Source organism: Cannabis sativa, chromosome 8 (genome assembly GCF_029168945.1).
Source record: "Cannabis sativa cultivar Pink pepper isolate KNU-18-1 chromosome 8, ASM2916894v1, whole genome shotgun sequence".
Taxonomy (NCBI): Eukaryota; Viridiplantae; Streptophyta; class Magnoliopsida; order Rosales; family Cannabaceae; genus Cannabis; species Cannabis sativa.
The window spans coordinates 22,099,251-22,123,300 of record NC_083608.1 but is presented as its reverse complement, the minus strand read 5'-3'; the positions used below and the strand labels follow the sequence as shown (position 1 = coordinate 22,123,300).

The window sequence follows — 24,050 nt, the reverse complement described above, 5'->3', positions numbered from 1 at the left end:
TGCATGTAGGAAGCCTGTTAGATTACATTAGTTATGTATGTTGGCTTCGAACCATCCAACCCTGTCACGTCGGTACATGCTGGAGTATGACCAGCAGTCGGAGTATGACCGGTTCGACCGATCAGGCTGACACTTGGTTGGTGGTTCCGTACTATTGACGTATCCCGTCGGTACAGGCTGGAGTATGACCAGCAGCCGGAGTATGACCGGTTCGACCGATCAGGAGGATACTTGTCAATAGTACCGTCCCTATGAACGTTCAGAACTCAGTATCGTGTTGGACACGACAGTAGTGACTCAGTACCGTGTTGGATACGGCAGTAGTGGGACTCAGTATCGTGTTAGACACGGCAGTTAGGGTTATGATCAGGGGTATGGGCGTCTGATCATGACCGAGATTTATGTATGAGTATTATTATGCTTTTCTTACTGAGTCTGTCGACTCACAGTTCTACGTTTATGTGTAGGTAAAGGCAAGGCTAAAGTTGATGGACCGTGAACGAGCTTGAGAAGATTGTACATGTCGGGGCGGTTAGGCCTGGAGAGTACGATCCTCGGGACAGCGAGGTTGATATTGTAACTAGTCGCTAGGCGACAATCATTTTCTATAAACAGTTAAATCTTTTTGTAAATGATTTTGTAATCGGGATCCCGAGTCTTTTGTGATATTATTTTATAAGTTTAATTAAAAAGCAAAAATTTTAATTAATCACGTTTTCCATAAACCTCGTTGATTAGCGACGAGCTGCACAACATGTTTAAAAATCACGTAATACGCCTATGTTAGTTAGGGTGTTACATCTGTATAGACCTGGTATCCCTTCATGTTTGATTATACAAGCAAGCACATGAATCACATTCTTATATACCTGCCTTCCACTCAAGGCTCCAACCTGCATATGCTTCCGGGCAACCTCAAGAGGGAAAGTTTGCATTACTTGAAATAGCACCAGCTGCTGATCCAATGAGAAGAGTTTCAATGTTGCCAATCTTATTATCTTGCTTGAGAAAATTTCTATATGCTTTGCGTAAAGAATCATATGCAAAGTAATTAGTGGCTGCATATGGGATTACTCCAATAAGACTAGGGGCAAGACCTCTATAGAGTTCTGCAGGTCCCTCTTCTCTTAAAATTTTCAAGAACGCATCGAAAAGACCGTCATAGACACCTCTCTGTATTGTTAGACGAGTCTTGAGCAACTCTAAAGGGTATGTGCACAATGTTGAGCTAACTCCAGCACATGCCCCAGCAATTAATGAGGGAGGGATTGGGTGTTTGGCTTGTTCGCCTAGTTTTGGTGTCAAATGCTTGTTAACTGTGTCGTAAGCAAACAGCTCTATGGCCTTGCTTGGTGCAACATGTTTAACGCCCAAATGTGACTTCCACTAGCGGTGGTTGTAGTATAGATCGGGCGGTCGATTCCACAGGGAGGTGATTATGGACAAAAGCGTTAGTAGAAAAATAAAAACAAAAGGTTAATAATAAGTGATAGTAGTAACAAATGATTTTGTGGTTTTTGTTTTGGTAATAAATATTAAAGGAAAGCAAATAAAGGTGTAATCAATAATAAAAGAGAGAAAGGCTTCAAGAATCATCCATATGCTTGTTTAGCTATTTTGTACCTTTGATTCACTAAGTTGACACAATGATGTAACATTAAAGTTCATTGTATTTTGAGTATACAAGTTCTTAAAAATAAAAGAAATAATTTAATCTTATGTAGAACCTAGAAATGACATTATACATCAAGCAATAATGCAATAAAAGATTAAATATAAAACTAAACATCAATATTATTTTTACTAAATAGTAACACATAGAAAGAGCATGACTAATCCTATATATCTTTAGTAAAAATAACGACAAAGAGATGGAGATGGAGGTGATAGTGAAGGAAATGAACATTAATATTACTTTTATTAATTTTTAGACACATAGGGAGAGCATGACTAAACCTATATATCATTTAACAAAAAGTAAATAAAAATGAACATAAAAGATAGAAATGAGCAATACTACAATTACTATAATCACTAAATAAAATATATAGAAAGAGCATGACTAAGTCTATATATATATTTGGTATAATAGCATAGATAGTATAGATGGAAGAAGAACATAAAAATAAAAGTGGAATATGAACTTGCATTACTCAAATAAACATTACAACAAAAAGTGAATCAAAGATACAAAATAACCTCACTTTGCATATGGAATCATCCCTAACCTTCCAAGGAAGATTAGGCCATTATGCTAATCATTCTCATAAAATTTCTAAAGAGAAAAGATGAGAAGAAAAGTTGAGAGAATTTTGCTATAGTTTTTCTACACTAAAATTACACTCCAAAAATTACTAAAATGAGCTCCTATTTATAGAGCCATAAAAGGACTAAAAATAAATAAATAAAAATTTGGGATTATAAAATAAATATTAAGATTAAATTTGACATTTCAAATCAAAAATAAAATTAATATTATTTTTGTTATCATTGTGATTTTGACTTCTACTCTTTGGATGAAGGTTGAGTGTGGAAGAGGAAAATAGGGTTGATGATGACCTAGACTTATCATCATTGCATCACATGCTTTGGAAGAGACAAAATTGATGATGAGCTTCATGGGCTAGGCTTAACCTTTTTGGGTTGGGTTGCTTTGGACTTCAACAAAAATGCCATTTTTTTCTTCATTTCTTTTCAACTTTGCTCCTTCCTCTTTCTTTCAACAAAAATACACTTTAATTCCTACAAGAAAGACATAAATTGAATCAAAATCAAATATTTTCATTTATAAAATATATTACAATAATTTCATGAAAATATCAATTAAAACTCAATTTATTTTATCATTTAAAATAAATAAAAGTGTATTTTTAACCACTAATCACAACACGAATCACATTGACAAAATTACCTCTAAATAATCCCTTCCACCAATCAGTCTTCATAATATCATTGAAGACTTCAGTTGTGGAATGCCCACTAGTCCCAACCATCAAATGAGTCCTTATAGTCTCTAATGGCGCAACGGCCGTTCGAGAAACCGCCCCGGCTATGGCACCGCTTATTAACCTTTGTAGAGAAGGATTAGAAACCTTAATCTTCAACTTATTCTTCTTCTTCTTCTTCGTCAGTCCATCCTCCTCTTGACCCCCGAATCTTCTAATACCCTCCATGAATTTCATGTAAAAGTCGGTGTACGAAAGCTTCATGCCACCGCCGCCGCCCCCACCGTCAGCACGGGGGTTCGACGAAACACCAAGACCTTGACCAACACTAGCGAATAAGCCACCGGGGTGATGAAAGCCATCTTGGAAATTACTCTACGGAGTTCCAGAAATATAACTTAACTATTATTACTGCCAAAAATTAAACTTAGGTATTTATTTGCAACCGGAGTTAAACTTAGATATTTATGTCACAAATCACTCTTCAAATAATTTATTACATGTATGTGTCTCTTTTATTTTATGCGAATATAAAATAAATTATTTGAACAATACTTTCTATATTGTAAATTATTTTAAATTTCCACACAATGAACTATTTTTTTTTTTTTTTTGTATATTGAAACATATAGGGAATGTATGCATGATTAGATTGGACTGGACAAGATTGAATCATGTTGAAAGTAATTATGTGTTTAGTTTAAAAATAGACTATACTATTTTATTTATTTTCTTTTAGAAAAAAAACTTAAATTAAAATAAAAATATATAATAAATAAATAAATAAAAATAATTAAATTATAAAATAAAATAAAATAATATATCCTATATAATCAAGTATATGTCATAAATATATAATAAATAATTTATTATATTTTTTATTTCATAAATAATTAAAATAGTGAAATAAACATATTTGAATAATATAAAATTATTTATGTTAAACACTAATTTAATATAAATATTAATTTTTTAAAATATTTATATAAATTTTCTAGTAATTTAAAAATAATATATAATCTTATTGTTATATTATTTTTCTTAGAATCAATTTAAGTAATTATTGTTTAATTAATAATATTTTAAATTTTGAAAGCTTATGTATGATAATTCAAAATTATACATTTTCACTAATTTTAATGAATAATTTTTTGATAAAAAAAAAATGTGTAATAATTTTTTTCATTTAAATTCTTATTAAATTTAAAATATATTAACTAAAAAAATGATAAAAAAAAATCATTTGCATGGGATTATTTATCCCACCCTACTGGATGAGATAAATAATTTCAGGCAGATGGGATCAGTTGTATTAGTTATCTAGACTTCCAACATGTCGAAACACTAGACTGAACAAATTAGCCTGTCTAATCCAGTCCAGCCCTGCGCACCGAACGGGCCCTAAGAGGAGTATACATACAGAAATAAATTTCAGTACAATATCAAGAATTTTGTGACTTAAGGATATGTAATGGTGGATAAAATTTGTATTAAATACAACATGTCAAATACTATTACAATGATAATACTACATGCTACACTTGTTTTGGACATCAAGATGTTAGGATTAATTGAAATGCACTTTTAGTTTGATATTAGTGCAAGTGGGAGTTTGTTTAGATTTTATGCCCTAAATAAAACCCATTTTAATATAATCAGATTTACTAACTGATTAAAGATCAGAAATCATTTTATGTTGCATAGTTCACATGATTATATGTTTAATGTAAAATTCTATCAAATACAAAATATATAGTTATTCATGATTATAGTGTTGTCTACACAGTGGAAAATAATCATGATTATATACTTCAAAGTATTTAGTCCCATGATTTATCAGTGTATTGGATTTATACTGACGTGATAATTAGCCATAAAGTTTACTTACACTTGTATAAGTAGAATATCCTTTCTAAGGCATTAGCAAAGTGTACTAGTATCGGATGTATAGAGTATACATCAGATTGGACCGATATTGACAGTAGAAAAGATATCATAAACTTACCGTTATATCTTTCTAAATCAATATCACTTAGTTGATGTTAGGTCAAAAAAATTTAATCCTGAGATAGTTAGGTTATAGCTTAAATGTACTATTTGTGTGTTTTGACTTATTCGTTAAAGCTGACCCAATAGTTCGGCCCAATACTTACATCTTGGGAACATGGTATTATAATTGAGTGTGAGCGCTAATCATAGATATGAAATCTATAGTTTTCATAAATTTTAGAAGTGAAATGATGATTTTCTTCGAGCTTGGCTTAACGCGATAAATGATTGAGCGCTCATTTCAGTAGTTATATTAGTTTACAGAAATATCATTTACAAGTAGCTAAGTGTTTTAAGAATAAAATACATTGAAGGGTACAACAGTAAATTTGTCCCTACTCGATGTAGATCATCTATAGAGGATCTTTGATTATTTGGATTGAAACAATAGATAATTCAAAGAGCATCTATTTTTCGTATATAGAGCGTTTTATGTAATCAGGAGTGTAATTACGAATCTATAGTAGAGTCGGGAGGAATTAATAAGTTAGAAAAATTACTTGGTAAATTTTAGATCTACTTATTGGGAGCTTAGTTACATAGGGTCATGGTCCCCGCACTAATTAGAATAATATTGTTTTGTAGTCTCAATTAATCGGTTTTAATTAATCAATTAGGATTCTAAATAAAGATTATGTCTTATTTGTGAATTTTACCAAGGAAGGGCACAATTGAGAAGAAAAGAGAATTCAAGGTTTATTTCACTATTACAAAAATGAGTTTTCCCGATGTTTTTAAACAGTCGTTTAAAGTATTTCCGTCGGTTTCTATAACCGTTGCCTATACGACTGTCGTAAAATAGGCAGAATAGGCGATGGTTCAAAATCATTGCTAATGTGGATTTCAATATATATATATATACTAGCAAAAACTACGTGCGAGGCACGTATACTAAATTTTATGCTAGTTTTTTTATATGTTATTTGAAAGTGATACAATAAAAAATTAAAGAAAAAATATTATTAGTTATTAGGTGAGATTATTTGAATAAAGAACAATAAATAATCACGTAAAAATAAAAAATAATTATTTGAATAAAGAATTCAATATACACATTTATATATATGAATCTCATTAATCAAAAAGAATTATTAAATATATGAATAATAATTTGTCACGGTATATGTTTCCCAATAAAAAAATCCACCTCCTCATAGTCAAAAATAAACAATATATGTAATACAGATCTTTGTAATGAAGTACCTAAAAGAAACAAAACTTCAGTTAGCATAATCGGAAAAGGTTTAAGTGAACTAAATAATGACTAAGAAGATCTAAATTACAAAATGAAAATAACATGTCTATATGAGTATGATTCTATTGCTATATGAGCATAATTGATCTAAGAGAAAATAGATAAACTTATAAACATATAAATATACTTAATATTAATTTTGACAAAGAAACAATTCAATTATAAACAATTCTAAATATCAGCTTGACAATTTCAACACACTAATTACTCATTAAATAACCATAATGTATACATCATGATAATTTTATTTTATTTGATATCAAATGATAGAGATTATTGAGGTTTTCAGCCATGGAAAACACACTATGATCAAAAAGTAATGCTCATTAATTGTATATTTCAAAGAAACCCTAATTTCCATGAATGTCCCTAATAATATATAAACAATAAAGTTGTAAATTAAAAAAAAAAAAAGTAGCAAAATTTCATTTAATATAAGAAATAGAACAAATTGAAGATTTATACAATACTGGAATTTGAACTCTTAGAAGTCATTAGCGAAGGAGCGAAACTCGTTAGATCTCCTATTTGAACACTACCTTAAAAAAAATTAAATGATGTGGAGGTTTTTTTATGTGTTTCTGTTTCGATATGTTCTTTTAAAACACCATAAATTGTAAAACAAGCCTAACAGTTGCTTAATGTTTCCTTAGCTTTAACGTGGCACCCACTTCTTAGATTGACTTTTTTATCTTGTATATTTATGTATCTTTGAGATTTAACGGAAAAGGCTCTATTGCCTTGAGATTTAAACCACGTTTGATTTTCTTATTATTTACATGGCCGGCATGCTTTGGTCTATGATATAAATACAACAAATGAGACTTGGGAGTGGGTTGACCTTAAGGAGGTAACAATTGTGTTTTAAAATCTTGGTTCCTGAAGAATGTTTCAAGATACAAGTATGATGGGTTTTTTATATTATAGACGATTTGTTCCAAAACATAATAGAACTAACCAATTTAGGTTAATGATCTGGCTTCTGATACGTCCATATTAAAGATGATTGGGGGTGTGCGGTTCTGTAAATGCTATGAAATAATTTTGTAGTTAGTCTGTGAATATTGCAATGAAAGTGTTGGTTTGACCTGGCAATTTTGTGGTTACAACTTACAAGAATTCTTGACAAGGTTGTTGAATAGTAAACCAATATAAAACTTGTTTTACTCTGTTGAATAATATGAAAGATAATTCATTTTTTCACCATGTTTAAAAATAAATACAAATTTGATGAGCATATTACTTTTTTTTTTCTTTTTTTAATTGAGAGTCTCAGAGTATCAAATCCCGAGTTTTTTTTTTTTTAAATGTGTTGTGATTCTCGAATATTTAGCATCAAATATCAGTTTAAATATTAATGGAATTTGTTTTATTATTATTTTATTATATATAAATAATATTTTATTATTTTATTAAATAAAAATTAAAAGTCACCCAAATATCAGTTCAAATATTAATGAGATTTGTTTTATTGTTATTTTATTATATATAAATAATATTTTATTATTTTATTAAATAAAAATTAAAAGTCACCCATAAATTTCTCAAAAACCAAAAATTTTAGTTATATAGGCACACTTTATATAGAATAGATATATTTTTTCTTATTTCAATATAGCTGTCTTTAGAATTTTTTTTTAAATTTGTGTTATATAATTATTAACTTTAAAAAATAGTATTATTTTTTTTAATTGTCAAATTTTTGTTGTAAGGATTTATCAAGCAATTTATTAAAGCAAATTATAAAAATTATCTTATACATTTATAATCTTCTCCAAATATTATTTTTTCGTCATTTGTATCTTAAATTTATTAATTTTTATATCAAATAACACTTTTAAATGTAGTAGTAACTACAAGTGAGATACGTTGATGAAGTATAATTTTAAAATCATATAATGAGTTTTCTATAGATTTATCAATTATTTTTTATTAATAAATTTTTAATTTGTATTAGCATTCTTTAATTTATAATATTTTATTCACTATATATAACATTTGAAAATATCTCAATTATAAAAAAAATTTAACCATTTAATAATTTAATTGTAAATATCTAAAACCATTTTGATTTAAATTTTATTAAATTCAATTCTATCTATTTTCGTATTCTTAGTGAATAGATTTTGTTTGGTATATTTCCTTTATTAAAAAAAAGGTTGTTTGATTTATGGAGTAAATCAATTGTGGTGAATGATAGTGATAATCACAAATTAGATACCGTGATAACATTGACTTTTATTAGTATAATGATCACTATAAGTGAAATATGGTGATGAAAACTAAATCATATAGTGATTTTTTTTTTTAATAAATACATCAATTGTTATATTATTATTTTTTTAATTACAATTCAATTTATTTTACAAACAAAATATATATTTTAAAACTTACCCTATAATAATATATAGGTACAATAAGTTAATTAATTAAAAATAATTATTTGTTAAGTTCAAAATAATAAGGAAAAAAGGCTAATTATTTGTTAAGTTAATTAATTATTTATTAAGTTAAATAATTATTTCTTAAGTTCAAAATAATTATTTGTTAAGTTGATTAATTAAAAATAATTATTTGTTAGGTACAATATTAAATTTTTTTATGTTATTAAAAGTTAAAAAAAAATTAGCAGAATAATAACTCATATTAAACATAAAATTTAAAATACATAAGAACTTTAAAATTTAATATATTTTTATAACTTAGTTATCGTTAAACAAAGTACAACCCCCGCGAACGATTTGTTTATTAATTAATTATCAAAATAAAATAGTTATGATAGGGTTTTAGTAGTTGAATAAATGCTATGTACAGTGTAATTTTATAAAAAAAATATATTAAAACAAAATAAAATAACTTTATTCTATTTATTTTTATATATTTTTTGTTAATTTCAATAATATTTTTAATCTTATTTTCATATGTTTTTTATATAATATATATAAATTTTTTATTTTAATACGATTTCATGTATTTTTTAATATTTAATATATATTTTATTTATGAATTAAAAAATAAAAATGATAAGAAAAAATATATTTTGATATATTTATTATACAAGTCGGGTGATCATCATATAACAATACAAATAAGTGGACGAATTGAGGTGCGAAACGTAACATAGAAGGTAGAAAAAGAATCTCAGCCGTCAGAGTTTAGAAGATCAATGATCCACCGTTGATCCAGGTTTTGTCAAGATGAACCGGTAGCAGTAAATAACAAGGGCCTAAGCCGAAGCACAAGAGAAGAAAAGAGAAGCAAGCAGCAGCCAAACGAGGAGAGAGAAAAAACACAGCTTTGGCTCGAGTCGCTTTTGTTTTCTGGTTTTCGTTATTCGGATCTGGTAAAGGTTGTCACTCGGGCCTTCTCCGCCCGACCCGAACCCGACTGGAAACCCTAACTCCGTCGTCTTCTCCAGCTTACGGCGACAGGTTCAGGCTCTTCCCCTCTCTCCTCTTCTCAGATATCTGCATTCATTTTGTTAAATACCTTTTTCGTTCTCTAAAGATCGTAGGATTATCACGACTTACTCAGTGTTTCGTTCTCGCCTTCTATTTAGGTCTGGTATTTTTCTTAATAATATTTTGTTTGGTTGGAGAGAAAAAATCGCGGGAACGGTGGAAAAAGAGTTGGAGAAACCATTATTTTTATTTGAATTATTTCCTTCATCTCGAGCTAGATAGATAGCTGTTACGAGCGGTATAGAGGCTTCCAAACCAGTGTGTTTCGAATTCAGTATGTTTTACTCTTAAACAAAATAATTCTACAGTGTGGCCATTTTGTTTTTAATTACTCATTTAGTTATCTTTTAGAAAACTTGACAGTCGATGATGTGAATATTTCGCTATTTATTCCCATGCAAACAAACAAATATCTGTATATATTTTAATTTTGTAAGTTCTATTGTTTGATTGTGTGAAATTTATGGTATTGGAGTTTCTGCTTTTAGATTTATTTTTTTGGGTGCTGCAATTGCTTTCTACGAGCTCAGATGCTCAGATTAATGGAGTATACGCATTTAGCATCAATGTTATACCGTGCTGGCAAACTCATGGCTAAAATGTTGTTCTTCGGAAAACTCCTTAGCTACCGATCTTCAGATTTCTTAATTTCTGAAGTTGATCTTAGAAATCTAGTAAAATATTACCAACATTTCAAATAACTTCACCAGAATTTTTGTTCTATGTTTGATGGGTTTATGTATATACTTGTACATGTATTGTACTAATTCTTTTAGGGATGTTGCATGCGCAAAATATCATACTTCTCTGTCCAGGTTTTAAACTTATGCTACAATCTTCAGGATGGTCTAGTTAGCTGGGGAAAGTATGGCTTCCAAAGGTCCAAGGTCTAAGCTTGATCATGAATCAAGAGCTAAACGCCAAAAGGTTTGTTTATGAATGTCTGAAGCTTGTTATCTTATTCATTATACTATTTCGTGTGTGCATTTATATATGCTGTATGGTATGTCACAATGCTAACATGTAACAACGTGATATCATCATTCTACGTGTCACCTTATTGGTTAGGGACAGAAACTCTAAATGGTATGTAAAGCTCGTGAGAAATCAAATTAGTGCAGTGACCTTTTTAATTCATGCTCCAACTTGATGACTCAATGTTCTAGGAACTGTCCATAAATTGAATTGTCTTCCTGTAGTTGCTTTTTTTGACTTTTTGACATGTTCTTTCAGGCGCTTGAAGCTCCCCGAGAACCTCGTAGGCCGAAAACACATTGGGATCACGTTTTAGAGGAGATGGTTTGGCTTTCAAAGGTAACTGATAGAATTTTCCAATGTACTCATTTTCCTTAATGACAATGTAGTTATTTTCTATATGGTTGATAAATATTTTCTTGTTACATTATTTTTAATTTTAAGGACTAATTTATAAAATCAAGTAATATCTGAGATATATTTTCATATTATTTCCTTGCTCACGGAACTGGTTCCTTGCAGGACTTTGAATCTGAGAGAAAATGGAAATTGTCTCAAGCAAAGAAAGTCGCTTTAAGAGCAAGTAAGGGCATGCTCGATCAGGCTACAAGAGGAGAAAAAAAATTGAAGGTTCTGCCTAATTCTTTTGACATAGAAGTTTTTCTGTGATTAAATTTGTTGCTAAAGTCTTTTTGGCCATTGTGTTGTGAATTTTGTCTTGAATAGGAAGAAGAGCAGCGGTTAAAAAAAGTTGCACTCAACATTTCAAAGGATGTAAAGAAATTCTGGTTGAAAATTGAGAAACTGGCAAGTTCACCTCTAATACCAGTTTACATCAATCAAATCTATTCTATTGTCCTCGAATATTTGAAATTTTACATATAACTTCCAAATTTGCTGTTCAGGTACTCTACAAGCATCAGATGGAGCTTGATGAGAAAAAGAAAAAGGCTCTCGATAAGCAGCTTGAGTTTCTTTTGGGTCAAACTGAGAGGTTAGTCTGTGATTTTCTTGTGCTCTAATCATAACTTTCTTGTTCTTTACTGAATTCTACCTTCAACTTCTGGCTATGCATTTCCAGGAGAACTGGAATCACATTATCTATTGTGATATACTTTCAGGTACTCAACAATGTTAGCAGAAAATCTTGTTGACAATTACAAGCCTTTGCAGCAAAATCCTACACAAGATCAACCCAAAGAAGAGGATGGAGATGACGCTAATGGGTCTTCAGAGCTGAATGTTGGTAAGTGGAAGGTTGTTGTTTCATCACATTTATCTTTTAATTTTCAAAGAACTGAAGTAGATTTTTTCCTTGCAAATAATTATTTTTCACCACATTTGGAACAGAACCTCCATCAGATACAGCAGATGTTGATGATGATTATGATATACAATCTGATGATGAATCTGTAGGTCTTTCTTATCCTTTTATTTCTCTTGATGTTTGGTATCTCTGTTGAACTTCAGGGTTTGATATGCATGTGCATTATAAATATATGAATATTGTAATAAATAAACTACATGTATGCATTAAGATAAATTTAAATATGCTTCTTTACTAGTAAATAAGAATGGTTTGCATTTATATTAATTGCTCATGGATTTATAAAACAAAAGAGGTTGTAAGGATATCATTCTTGGATTTGTGTAGAGAGTGAGGCAACCTTTTGCTTTAGGAGTAGCTGTAGCTGTACAAGCTTTTGGATTTTAGCCTTTCATTATGTTATAAATTCTGTCTTATGTTTCAAAAAAAAAAGGGTAGAGTGTTGATTGTTGTAGTAGGCCTTTCCTTAGTTTTCATGTAACCGAGGTTTCCTCTGGCTCTCAATAAACTTGGGAGGAGGTCAGTATTAGACATTTGACCTTTGTATCTTTTTTAAAAAATAAAATATCAATTGCCCATGAATGTCCACAAAAGTTGGGTGATGTTGAACTTTTTATAAATTGTGGATTCATAAAGGATTTTTTCCTAGTTGAAAAACATGACAGGAGTGTTTATGAAAAAAGATTGGCTGCTGATGTATGCCTCCATCTTTTCTTTGATTGCTTGGCATTGAGCATGCCCAAGAGTATAGCTGAACTCACTAATGTAACATGAAAAAAGAAAAAAAAAACGCTGCGCAGAAATAAGAAGGAATTAGGAAAGAACCAAATAAATCTTTGTTCTTCAGAAGAATGCTTCCACCTGTCTTTCATGTTGTGTCCTATCTGCTTCATGCATGGTTGCCTATACTGAGGATGCTGGCCAATGCTCACATCTGCTGGCATTCCACTTTAGTTTACAGTGTTAATGAAAGAATGAACCAAGTGCCATCTTGGCAGATGATGCGTATAGAGTAGAGAAACGTACTTTAAAAAGCAGACCACTGCCAATGTTGATCTTGTTTTTCACCTTCAGTGATAGGGTCAAAAGCAATGCCTGGTATATTTTTGGGTGCTGTTGAAATACTTTAATCCTCATGAGTCATATCCCATTGCCAATTTAAAAAAACAGGCTGCATAAAGCTTGCTATCTCTGCAATCTTTCCTCTTACTCAATTTATATCAAAGTGTATCAAATATGATTGTACATCTGAGAAGGCAGCACTTACTATTATGTTTAACCATGATGATTCCTATCTGAAGTTTAGACTATAATTCTCTGTACATTGTTTTTATTTCATTTCTGTCTTTGTATTCTCGACATGTTTAACAAATTTATCTGCCTGATCGTACTGTTTTAGGAAGATGATGAACATACAATTGAGGAAGATGAGGCTCTTATAACTAAAGAAGAAAGACAGGAGGAGCTAGCTGCTTTACAAAATGAAATAGATCTTCCCCTTGAGGAGCTACTGAAACGTTATGCTGGGAAGGAAAGTGAGTACTGAAAAATTTATAAAATTTAATTTCTTTTTCAAAATGTTTTGGACCTTGGTGTGACCATGATAATTTTCTTGAGAGTTTTATAGGCAACATTTTTTTATGCAAAACAAATTTGTTAGCAGTTATTAGTTTTATTTTTACAGTTTGTGTGTGTGTGTGTGTGTTTTTTTTTTGCTAATTGAGGATTTTATCATCTCCCTAAGTATCATCCTCTTTGTTTTCATATTAATATTTTTGTTTTGTAAGAGAATAAAAGGCAACCAAATATTTTGGTCCATGCCATGAACGACCTTGAGTTTATCATAGGACTGTTATATGAACTGCTTTCTTTTCTCACCCTTTTATCTGTTTTTCAGAGTTACATGTGTGTATTTCATTATGCAAATTCATGAATGGAATGCTTTTCTTTAGTTTGGTTTGGCTTGGGAAATTTTATTTTGCATCCATGCATATTTATTAATTCTGGTTGACAGAAGCTTGTGGACATAGCATGGAGAGTAGTTCAGTAAAGCATGACGAGGATGAACCAGCCCGGAGGGAGGATAGTAAAGTAGAGGATAATGGGGATGAACCAACCCAGATGGAGGATAATGTGGGTGAACCAACCCAGATGGAGGATAGTCCAGTAAAGGATGACGAGGATCAACCAGCCCAGACAGAGGATAGTCCAGTAAAGGGTAGTGGGGATGAACCAGCCCAGATGGAGGGCAGTCCGGTAAAGGAAAACTGGGATAAACCACTCCAGATGGAGGATAGTCCAGTAAAGGATGATGGGGATCAACCAGCCCAGATGGCAGATGGTCCGGTAAAGGATGACGGGGATCAACCAGCCCAGATGGAGGGTAGTCCAGTAAAGGATGGTGGGGATCAACCAGCCCAGATGGAGGGTAATCCAGTAAAGGATGACGGGGATAAGCCAGCCGAGATGGAGGCTACTCCAGTAAAGGATGACGGGGATGAACCAGCCGAGATGGTGGCTACTCCAGTAAAGGATGACAGAGATGAGCCAGCCCAGATGGAGGATAGTCTAGTAAAGGATGACAGGATTGAACCAGCCGGGATGGAGGATAATATTAATCATAGTAAGTTTAATCAGTTGATAGTGCGCTATTTTTTTATTTATTTTTTTTGGTGATAATCGATGAGGTCATGAATGTGTGATGCTGCAGGCAATGAAAATGGGCTTTCTGCAGCCATAAAGATTGAGAAAAGCAACTCTGCTGTATCCACTGGTCGTCGTTGTGTAAGTTGTATGTGTTTATTTGCCATTTTTGAATTGCTGACAATGTTGAGGGCTTGTCATAATAGTTCTTCCATATTGCAGAAAGGGGAAAGTAATGGAAGTCTTCTACTTTTGGAAAACCATATACCAGAAGTTGAGACACATGAAGCCAATAATCTTGCAGAAGCTTCTGAAGAGTTAGAGGAAGAAGAGGTGCCATATGATTTTAATGATGAACGGGTAGGAAAACCTGTGTTTTTAATATAAATTTATTGTTATTTTTCATCCTTTCCAAGTAATAGACATATAGTCATGTGATGATTTTTTTTCTTCATTTGTATTTGGTGGTCATTGATTCTTGAAGAGGGTGACTTATTTTTAGATAAAAGGTTCTATCATGTGATTCATTTGATTTACTGTAAGGGTTGCTAATTTCATTTTTATCTAATTTATATTTTTCATTTTGATAAATATGCTAGTAGTAATTGATGTTTAATTTTCATAAACTGGGATACATTACATTAGAAGTGTGGGTGTGGGTGTATCAGTATTACTCTATTTATTAATGTATGTCTGCAGGTATGCTACAATAATTACTTGTGTAAGTGTGTGAGCTGATGCTTTCTATTATACATAAATTCTAGTGTAGTCTATATGTTGACTTGGTTTCTGAAATGATGCAGGAAGATGGTGATTTTGTTCTTGGCATTACAGAAGAAAAGGTATGGTGTTAAATCTGAGCTTCCTCACACAATGTACTATGAAGAATGCTACTTTGTTAGATTGTTTTTCCCGATCACTACTTTGTTAGATTTTTAGCATTTGAAGAGTTTTTTTGTTTCCTTTTATTGTGATATTTCTATTATATTTGATTTTTATTTTTAACATTAGAATCTCTTGACTGCAGTTTATTAGTAGTAATCATTATACTTACTAGGTATAAATTCTTTTACATGCACTCTCATAAATAGGCTGTTGATAGCTCAAGATTGTATACGATTAATAAGGGGTTTTAGCATAAATGTCTCCTGAGTGAATCCCTTAGTTTTGAAAACAGTAGCAATTAAGTCCTTTCAGTTAAATTTTAGCAAAATTCTGAACTTTCTGTTTCATGGATAATTTTGAAAATTTCCAAATACTTTTACACTATCATTTTGTGAAAAATTAACTGAAAGTACTTAATTGCTACTGTTTTTAAAACTCAATGACTGAATTGCCAAATAGAGTTAATTTTAATGATTGCTTTTTGCTTCTATTTTTATGATTAATTTTGGTGTGGATCGTTTATTTTCAGGATGATGAGACAACCTTGTCAGAAGAGGAGGAATTTGCTAAAACAGATTCCCATGATCCTATGGATGAGGTGAGAAGCTACTAAAATCTGCATAGACTTGATAACTGTCAGATTTTATTCCAGTATGGTGGTTTATAGTCTCTGCTTTGCTGTTTTACAGGTTGCCTTACTGCAAAAGGAGAGTGAAATTCCCATTGAAGAACTGCTTTCAAGGTATAAAAAGGTAGGTTCCTTGTTTACTTCTGTTTATGTTTGGGTAGCTCTAATCAATTATAATTCTGTTCCTTCATCTACCTCTGTTTGACAGGATCCCATCAACAATGAGGATGTGGATGATGGATCTGAGTATGCCTCTGCTTTGTCAGAGGGCTTTGCAGATTCTCTTTCAGTTGAAGATGTTGAACAGAAGCAACTGGTTACTATGGATGAAAACACTGAACAGAAGCAACTGGTTTCTGTGGGTGAATATGCTGTATCTGATGAACGCCCACCAGTCCATTCTCCCATGGAAGAACAGCAAGCCAAACATGATACTTTATCTGAAGGAGGAAAGGAAAGTGAGGATATAATTGCTGATGCAGCTGCTGCCGCAAGATCGGCACAGCCAACTGGAAATACCTTCTCCACAACAAAAGTTCGGACCAAGTTCCCTTTTCTTCTTAAATTCCCTCTTCGGGAGTATCAACATATTGGCTTGGATTGGCTTGTCGCTATGTATGAAAAAAGGCTGAATGGAATTCTTGCGGATGAGATGGGGCTTGGGAAGACAATTATGACTATTGCTTTGTTGGCACACCTAGCATGTGAGAAGGGAATATGGGGTCCACATCTAATTGTGGTTCCAACAAGTGTAATGTTGAATTGGGAAACTGAGTTTCTTAAATGGTGTCCTGCTTTTAAGATTTTGACATATTTTGGAAGTGCAAAAGAGCGAAAATTGAAGAGGCAAGGCTGGTTGAAGCCCAACTCATTTCATGTATGTATAACAACTTACAGGCTGGTTATTCAAGATTCTAAAGTGTTCAAGCGTAAAAAATGGAAGTACTTGATATTAGATGAAGCTCATCTGATTAAAAATTGGAAATCACAGAGATGGCAAACACTTTTGAACTTTAACTCAAAACGGCGTATTCTTTTAACTGGTACTCCACTTCAGAATGATCTCATGGAACTCTGGTCACTAATGCACTTCTTGATGCCTCACATTTTTCAGTCTCACCAAGAATTCAAAGACTGGTTTTGTAATCCAATAGCAGGGATGGTCGAGGGACAAGAAAAAGTAAACAAAGAAGTAATTGATCGTCTACATAATGTTCTTCGTCCATTTATACTACGTCGTTTGAAACGCGATGTGGAGAAGCAGCTCCCTATGAAACTTGAGCATGTTATATACTGTAGACTCTCCAAAAGGCAGCGTAATTTGTATGAAGACTTCATCGCTAGTTCAGAAACACAAGCTACTCTTGCAAATGCAAATTTTTTTGGGATGATTAGCATCATAATGCAGCTACGTAAAGTATGCAATCATCCTGACCTATTTGAAGGCCGTCCAATAGTCAGTTCTTTTGATATGACAGGTATTGACATTCAACTATGCTCTCCTGTTTGCTCAGTACTTTCGTGTGGACCATTCTCTAGAGTTGATCTCAGGGACATGGGTTTGGTGTTTACTCATCATAGCAATAGAATGACTTCTTGGGAGAGTGATGAAGTTAAAGCTCTTGCTACCCCCTCAAGTTCAATAAAAGCACGTGGTGACTTGTTTAACCTTGGAAAGATTGTGTCAGGATCTGAAAATCGAAAATTGTATGGATCAAATATTTTTGAAGATATACAGAGATCAATAATGGAGGAGAGGATTAAAGAAGCAAAGGATCGCGCAGCAGCCATTGCATGGTGGAATTCTTTGAGGTGTGAAAGAAGACCTATGTACTCAACTACCCTAAGGGAGCTTGTCACAGTAAGGCATCCTGTTGATGATATTCATTGTCACAAAGCTAATCCTCGCGCTTATACATATTCCACAAAGCTTGCTGACATAATCCTTTCACCTGTGGAACGCTTTCATAAAGTGCTTGACCTAGTTGAAAGTTTCTTGTTTGCAATCCCAGCTGCGCGGGCTCCGCCACCTGTTTGCTGGTGTAGTAAATCTGGGAGTTCTGCCTTTCTCCAACCTACTTATAAGCAGAAGTGCACCGAAATATTTTCTCCACTTTTGACTCCTTTAAGACCTGCGATTGTTCGGAGGCAGGTGTACTTTCCTGACAGGCGGCTCATACAATTTGACTGTGGCAAATTACAAGAGCTTGCGATTTTGCTTAGAAAATTAAAGTCAGGAGGTCACCGAGCACTGATATTCACTCAGATGACAAAGATGCTTGATGTTTTGGAGGCTTTTATAAATTTGTATGGCTACACTTACATGCGTTTAGATGGATCCACACCACCCGAGGAGAGGCAAACTTTGATGCAACGGTTTAATACAAATCCAAAAATATTCCTTTTTATCTTATCAACACGTAGTGGAGGAGTCGGCATCAACCTAGTTGGGGCAGATACAGTCATCTTTTATGATAGTGACTGGAATCCTGCTATGGACCAACAAGCTCAAGATCGATGCCACCGGATTGGACAGACACGTGAAGTTCATATTTACCGATTGATTAGTGAGAGCACCATTGAAGAAAATATTTTGAAGAAAGCAAATCAGAAGCGTGCCCTGGATGATCTAGTGATACAGAGTGGGGGCTACAACACTGAATTCTTCAAAAAGCTTGATCCTATGGAGCTTTTCTCTGGTCATAGATCACTTCCAATCAAGAATGTTCAGAAGGAGAGAAATTACAATGCAAATGAGATATCTCTGTCTAATGCCGATGTTGAAGCTGCTTTAAAACATGCAGAAGATGAAGCAGATTACATGGCTTTGAAGAAAGTTGAACAGGAAGAAGAAGTTGAGAATGAAGAGTTCACAGAAGAAGCCATTGGGAGATTGGAAGATGATGAATTAGTAAATGAGGATGATGCAAAGGTTGATGAACCTGCAGATCATAGTGGCTGGATGACATCGAACAAAGAAAATGTATCCATGCAGAATGGAAGTGATATTAATGAAGAAAAAGCTCTTACAGTTGTTAAGGAAGATGATGTTGACATGTTGGATGATGTTAAACAAATGGCTGCCGCTGCAGCAGCAGCTGGACAAGCAATATCATCCTTTGAGAATCATTTGCGTCCAATAGATAGATATGCAATTCGCTTTCTAGAATTATGGGACCCCATTATAGATAAGGCAACAGTGGACACTCAAGTTGGATATGAGGAAACTGAATGGGAACTCGATCGTATTGAGAAGTACAAGGAGGAAATGGAAGCTGAAATTGATGAAGATGAGGAACCTCTTGTGTATGAGAGTAAGTGTCCAACTCTATTAATTAATGGGTAGCTATTTTTTTTCTTTGTTTTTATGCCATGTAGTAGAATACATTATATTTTACTTGATTCTAGCCGTGCATGATATTGGTCCATTGGACATATCTTACCACATATCTTTATATATATATTTATTTATTTATATTCTCAGCCCCATTTATATATCTTGCATCAATCCATTGCTTGTTTATGTAGGATGGGATTCTGATTTTGCAACCGAGGCATATCGGCAGCAGGTGGAAGCACTGGCTCAACATCAGGTTTCACAAATAGTCCTTTGTTATAGTTAAATCACTTTATGCAATCTTGTCAATTGTTGACCTTTTTTATAACCCTTTTCAGTTGATGGAGGATCTGGAATGTGAGGCAAGGGAGAGGGAAGATGAAGAAGCTGGAAATTGTGACACTGTGAAGTAAGACTGAACAGTGAACGAAGATCTGGAATTTCCTTCAGACTTGATGCATTATTTTACGTGAATTAACTTTAGCTAGTTTAGTGTTGAGCTATTTTTTTCGATGACTAATTACGTATTATTTTATTCACCTATGGCAGGAATGAAATGCCAAGTGATCTGAAACCTAAGTCTAAAAAGAAACCAAAGAAAGCCAAGTTCAAATCCCTAAAGAAAGGATCACTAGCTTCTGCATCAAAATCCGTGAAAGAAGAGCCATCAGCGGATGCTATGTCCATCGATGAGGACACTTTCTCTCAAGAGATGCTCACGTTCTCAGATGCAGCATCTCCACATTCAGTCATGACCAAAAAACGGAAAAAGGTTCAAATTACTATGAATGGTAGTGAAGAGAAGACTTCAAAGAAAAAGTCCAAGAAACTCAAGAGGATTTTTGTTGAGAGATGCTCTCTTGATTTAGATACTGATTTTCCAGTAGTGCAGCATGACGGACCTACAGATTCAAAACCTGCTGAGAGTATAACTGAATCTGAGCAGAGACCGCTTAGCAGAAGCAGAATGGGAGGAAAAATATCCATCACTTACATGCCCTTAAAGCGAGTTTTAATGATAAAACCAGAAAAGCTAAAGAAGGGGAATGTTTGGACGAGGGATTGTGTTCCTTCTCCTGATGTTTGGTTGCCTGTGGAGGATGCAATATTATGTGCTGTGGTACATGAATATGGCCCTTATTGGAACTTGGTTAGTGACGTCCTATATAGCATGACTGCTGGTGGGTTTTATAGGGGAAGATATCGACATCCTGTCCATTGTTGCGAGAGGTTTAGAGAACTCATCCAACGGTATGTCTTGTCTTCTTCAGACAACCCAAATCATGAGAAGGTCGGCAATGCAGGATCTGGAAAGGCTCTTCTAAAAGTTACTGAGGTAGTAATTTTAAGAGCTTTCTTGTTAATTTTCATGTCTAATATATGTATTTAATGATGTTCATTTCATGTTGAGCTATTTTAATCTAACTGTTTCTATAATCCTCTTGTGTCAGGAAAACATTCGAACGCTGTTAGATATTGCTGCTGAGCAGCAAGACGGAGAGTTGCTCCTTCAGAAACACTTCACTGTATTGCTGTCTACTATCTGGAAGATGACCTCTCGTGTTGGTCACTTAAAGAATCTTGCATCATCACGCAATAGTGTCTACTCTGGTGGAAAAAAATTCAGTTCTGGCAAGCAGATTTCTCATACTTCCGATAGGGAACCTGGAGAAAAACTAAAATCTATCATTATGGGAAAGATTAATACTAGGTTAGTAGCAGCTGCACTTGATAATGTTGATAGTGGAAAACAGGATGACAAAGCATCTCCTTCTAATCATAGTAGAGACATATCAGCAAATACTGAACGGTTGGATATAACTCTGGAATTCCAAGGCGAAATGGGAGAAAAATTGGCTTTTCTGCCTTCTATTCTGAACTTATCAATAATTTGTTCTGACCCTCTTTCATTTGTAAGCAAAGATGATGAGGAGGTCGATTATCTCAAAACATCTGTTCATGTGGCTGAGAACCGTTTCAGGTAAGGGTCTACACATAATCACAAACTATGTTTATTGCTGTGAATCTGTTAGCGACTTCTGAAGTTGAAATCCATCTTTTCTGATATGCAACTATATTCCTTAGCTGGTCAATTTTTTATGAGAGTTTGAACTAAAAAATAATTACCGTTTTGGAGCCACGGGCTCTAATTGCACTTCTTTGCTAAAATCTGTATTCATGGGAGAAAATTGTCTTGAAATGTTAATTGTGCGCATTTAGTAGTATAACATTTAAGAAATTACATGCTTTTCATAATACATATATTAGCAAAAAGTTTCATGATCAATTCCTATTGACAGTAGTTCATATGCCTTGTTAAACAAATTCTTAAAAAAGCAGTATTGCTACTTATAGGACTCATGACTCCTCTTTTCAGGGCTGCTACAAGAGCTTGTCTTGAAGACAGACATGGCTGGGCTTCGTCTGTATTCCCGACAAATGACATTAGATCTCGTTCGGCAGCAAAACTACCGTCCTTGGGAAAGCACAAGCTCCCTTTCCCTGATTTGAACAAACCTTCCAAGTCAAAATTCAAGAAATCAGTTGAGAATGGTGAGCTACGCCACCTTCCCAGTGAGCAGAACATTCTCCAACCGTTGCTAACCATGGCAGCACCAATTGATCTCAACCTTTTCAGCCCGAGCTCACCCCTCAGTACAGATATTCAGATTGATGGTCTGGAAAGTAATTTGTCAACTGATTTGGATAAGCTAGCTCCGTTAGAAGAGGATGGTTTTGAAACAGTTGAACACAGTTATGTTCCTGACTTAATCACCGGTCTTGATGACTGTACATTATCTCCAGAATTTACAGACATTGGTTAGGGCAAATCTCAAGCTAGGCCAAAACCAAAAGTTCTGTGCTAAAGCTGTCATAAATTTGGAACAGAAGGACTCTCTCATCTGATCTGGATCGGAAATAATGAACATGAACTTTAAAGCATTGTTTTTCTCATCACACATCAGATGAGGAAGTTCAAAACATTTGCCAATTTTTACCAGCTGGATGAAGAAGAACAAGAGCTGGTCCTGCTGAGGAGGGAGCCATGGTTGGGGTTGGGGGCATTTGAAATGTAACATAAAAAAAATTTTGCAAGTTCATTTCTCACTTGGGAAATCTGTGATTATTTATCGGGGCTTTATTAGAGATGTTTTGTGAATGAGTAGATTTTCCCCAATAGCAAGTAGTAAAAGGAAATTCAAAGTCTATTGATTAATCAAAGAAATGGAAAGAAAATCTTAATTAAGCTTCCTTTCTCTCACACTTAAGTTTACAATTGGACAAGAGTTGCATTTTCCTTCATTATGTTATTGATTTTATATATGTGGCTATAATCTGAAAAACTTGTTATTTTTTCTTTTTTATATTAAAACATTACAATTTAAATTTAAACTCAATACATATATCTCTTTTTTCTTTTATCTTTAAAATATTACAATTCAAATTTAAAACTATACGTATCTCTTTTATCTATTCTATATAAAATGTGTCTATATAACCGAATTCCTGGTTTATGAGAAATTCGTGAGAGACTTTTTATTTATATTAAAAATAAAATAATTTATTATTAACAATAAAATAGTTTATGAGAAATTTATGGGTCACTTTTTATTTATATTAAAAATAAAATAATTTATTATTAAAAATAAAATAGTTTATGAGAATTGAGAAATTCATAGGTCACTTTTTATTTATATATAATAAAATAAATAAAATAAATCCCATTAAATCTAAAAAAATACGATTGGATTTTTGCTGTTGTACATTTATGATTTTTCTCTTCTTCTCTTCTTCTCTTCTAGAATTACCATTTTCCTATAAAAACACTCATTAAAAGAAAAAGTTATATTTTAGCACATACAGTATAACTAAGAAGTCATAAAATTTATAATTTCGTCTTTTGTTAAATAAAAATAATAGCAACTTGAAACATTATTATAATTATGCTGCTTTGTACATGCTGCGACAAAAAGGAATGTCAATCTTATTAATTTCTCCATGTTCTAGCTATTAATGCAAACCAGAAAAAGAAAAATATTTACTAAAACCCACCAAAACTTATCATAATTAAACTTGAGGCATAAGATGCAAAAAAAAGAAAAAAAAAAACAAATCAGAGAGTACATTACAACATTTTTTTGATCACGTGCTCATAAATTAGAAGCACAATTAAATAAATTAGCGAAATAGTGACTAACATCCAAATTTCAGAGTTGATGAAAAATCTGCAACTGAATGAGGTAAAGACTACTACAATATTTACTTTATAAAACTTTTGTTTCAATATCTTACTATTATTAACACCATTTAATTTGGATGTAGAAAAAATATTTTTGGATTGAGGCGGCAATAAAAATAATTGATACTGTCCAGAGTTTTTATTACATGTTATGTGACGCATGTCATAAAAAAATAGATTTATACAATCGCAATGAAAAAATTATATGTGACAAGCCATCATGCAGCCAGGAAGGATTTCTTACACCACGATATATTACAAAAAACATATGATGTTATTGAAATTAAGTTAAAATAATAATAAAA

The 24,050-nt window shown here is 32.8% G+C and overlaps 2 protein-coding genes across 6 annotated transcripts; one reads left to right on the top strand and one right to left on the bottom strand.

Moving 5' to 3' along the window:
• Positions 1 to 915: 915 nt before the first annotated feature.
• LOC133030477 (adenine nucleotide transporter BT1, chloroplastic/mitochondrial-like) lies at positions 916 to 4,820 on the bottom strand. Its single transcript, XM_061103230.1, has 3 exons — positions 4,806 to 4,820; positions 2,912 to 3,320; positions 916 to 1,289 (listed from the first exon to the last, which is right to left on the bottom strand). Exons 1-3 carry the CDS (start codon positions 4,818 to 4,820, stop codon positions 916 to 918), a joined length of 798 nt encoding a protein of 265 aa, XP_060959213.1.
• A 4,549-nt stretch (positions 4,821 to 9,369) lies between these two features.
• LOC115699574 (protein PHOTOPERIOD-INDEPENDENT EARLY FLOWERING 1) lies at positions 9,370 to 22,752 on the top strand. Of its 5 annotated transcripts, none has more exons than XM_061102584.1 (22): positions 9,370 to 9,680; positions 9,809 to 9,984; positions 10,553 to 10,637; positions 10,944 to 11,024; positions 11,208 to 11,315; positions 11,412 to 11,492; positions 11,591 to 11,679; positions 11,807 to 11,931; positions 12,036 to 12,097; positions 13,412 to 13,547; positions 14,030 to 14,635; positions 14,723 to 14,796; positions 14,878 to 15,015; positions 15,459 to 15,497; positions 16,070 to 16,138; positions 16,230 to 16,292; positions 16,377 to 19,482; positions 19,697 to 19,761; positions 19,844 to 19,914; positions 20,055 to 20,841; positions 20,957 to 21,486; positions 21,883 to 22,752. In XM_061102584.1, exons 3-22 carry the CDS (start codon positions 10,578 to 10,580, stop codon positions 22,328 to 22,330), a joined length of 6,738 nt encoding a protein of 2,245 aa, XP_060958567.1. In that variant the 5' UTR covers positions 9,370 to 9,680; positions 9,809 to 9,984; positions 10,553 to 10,577; the 3' UTR covers positions 22,331 to 22,752. The 5 variants fall into 5 exon arrangements, with proteins under 5 accessions (XP_060958567.1, XP_060958565.1, XP_030482912.2 ...); XM_061102582.1 differs by having other exon boundaries at positions 14,027 to 14,635; XM_030627052.2 differs by lacking the exon at positions 9,809 to 9,984 and having other exon boundaries at positions 9,372 to 9,680.
• Positions 22,753 to 24,050: the final 1,298 nt, after the last annotated feature.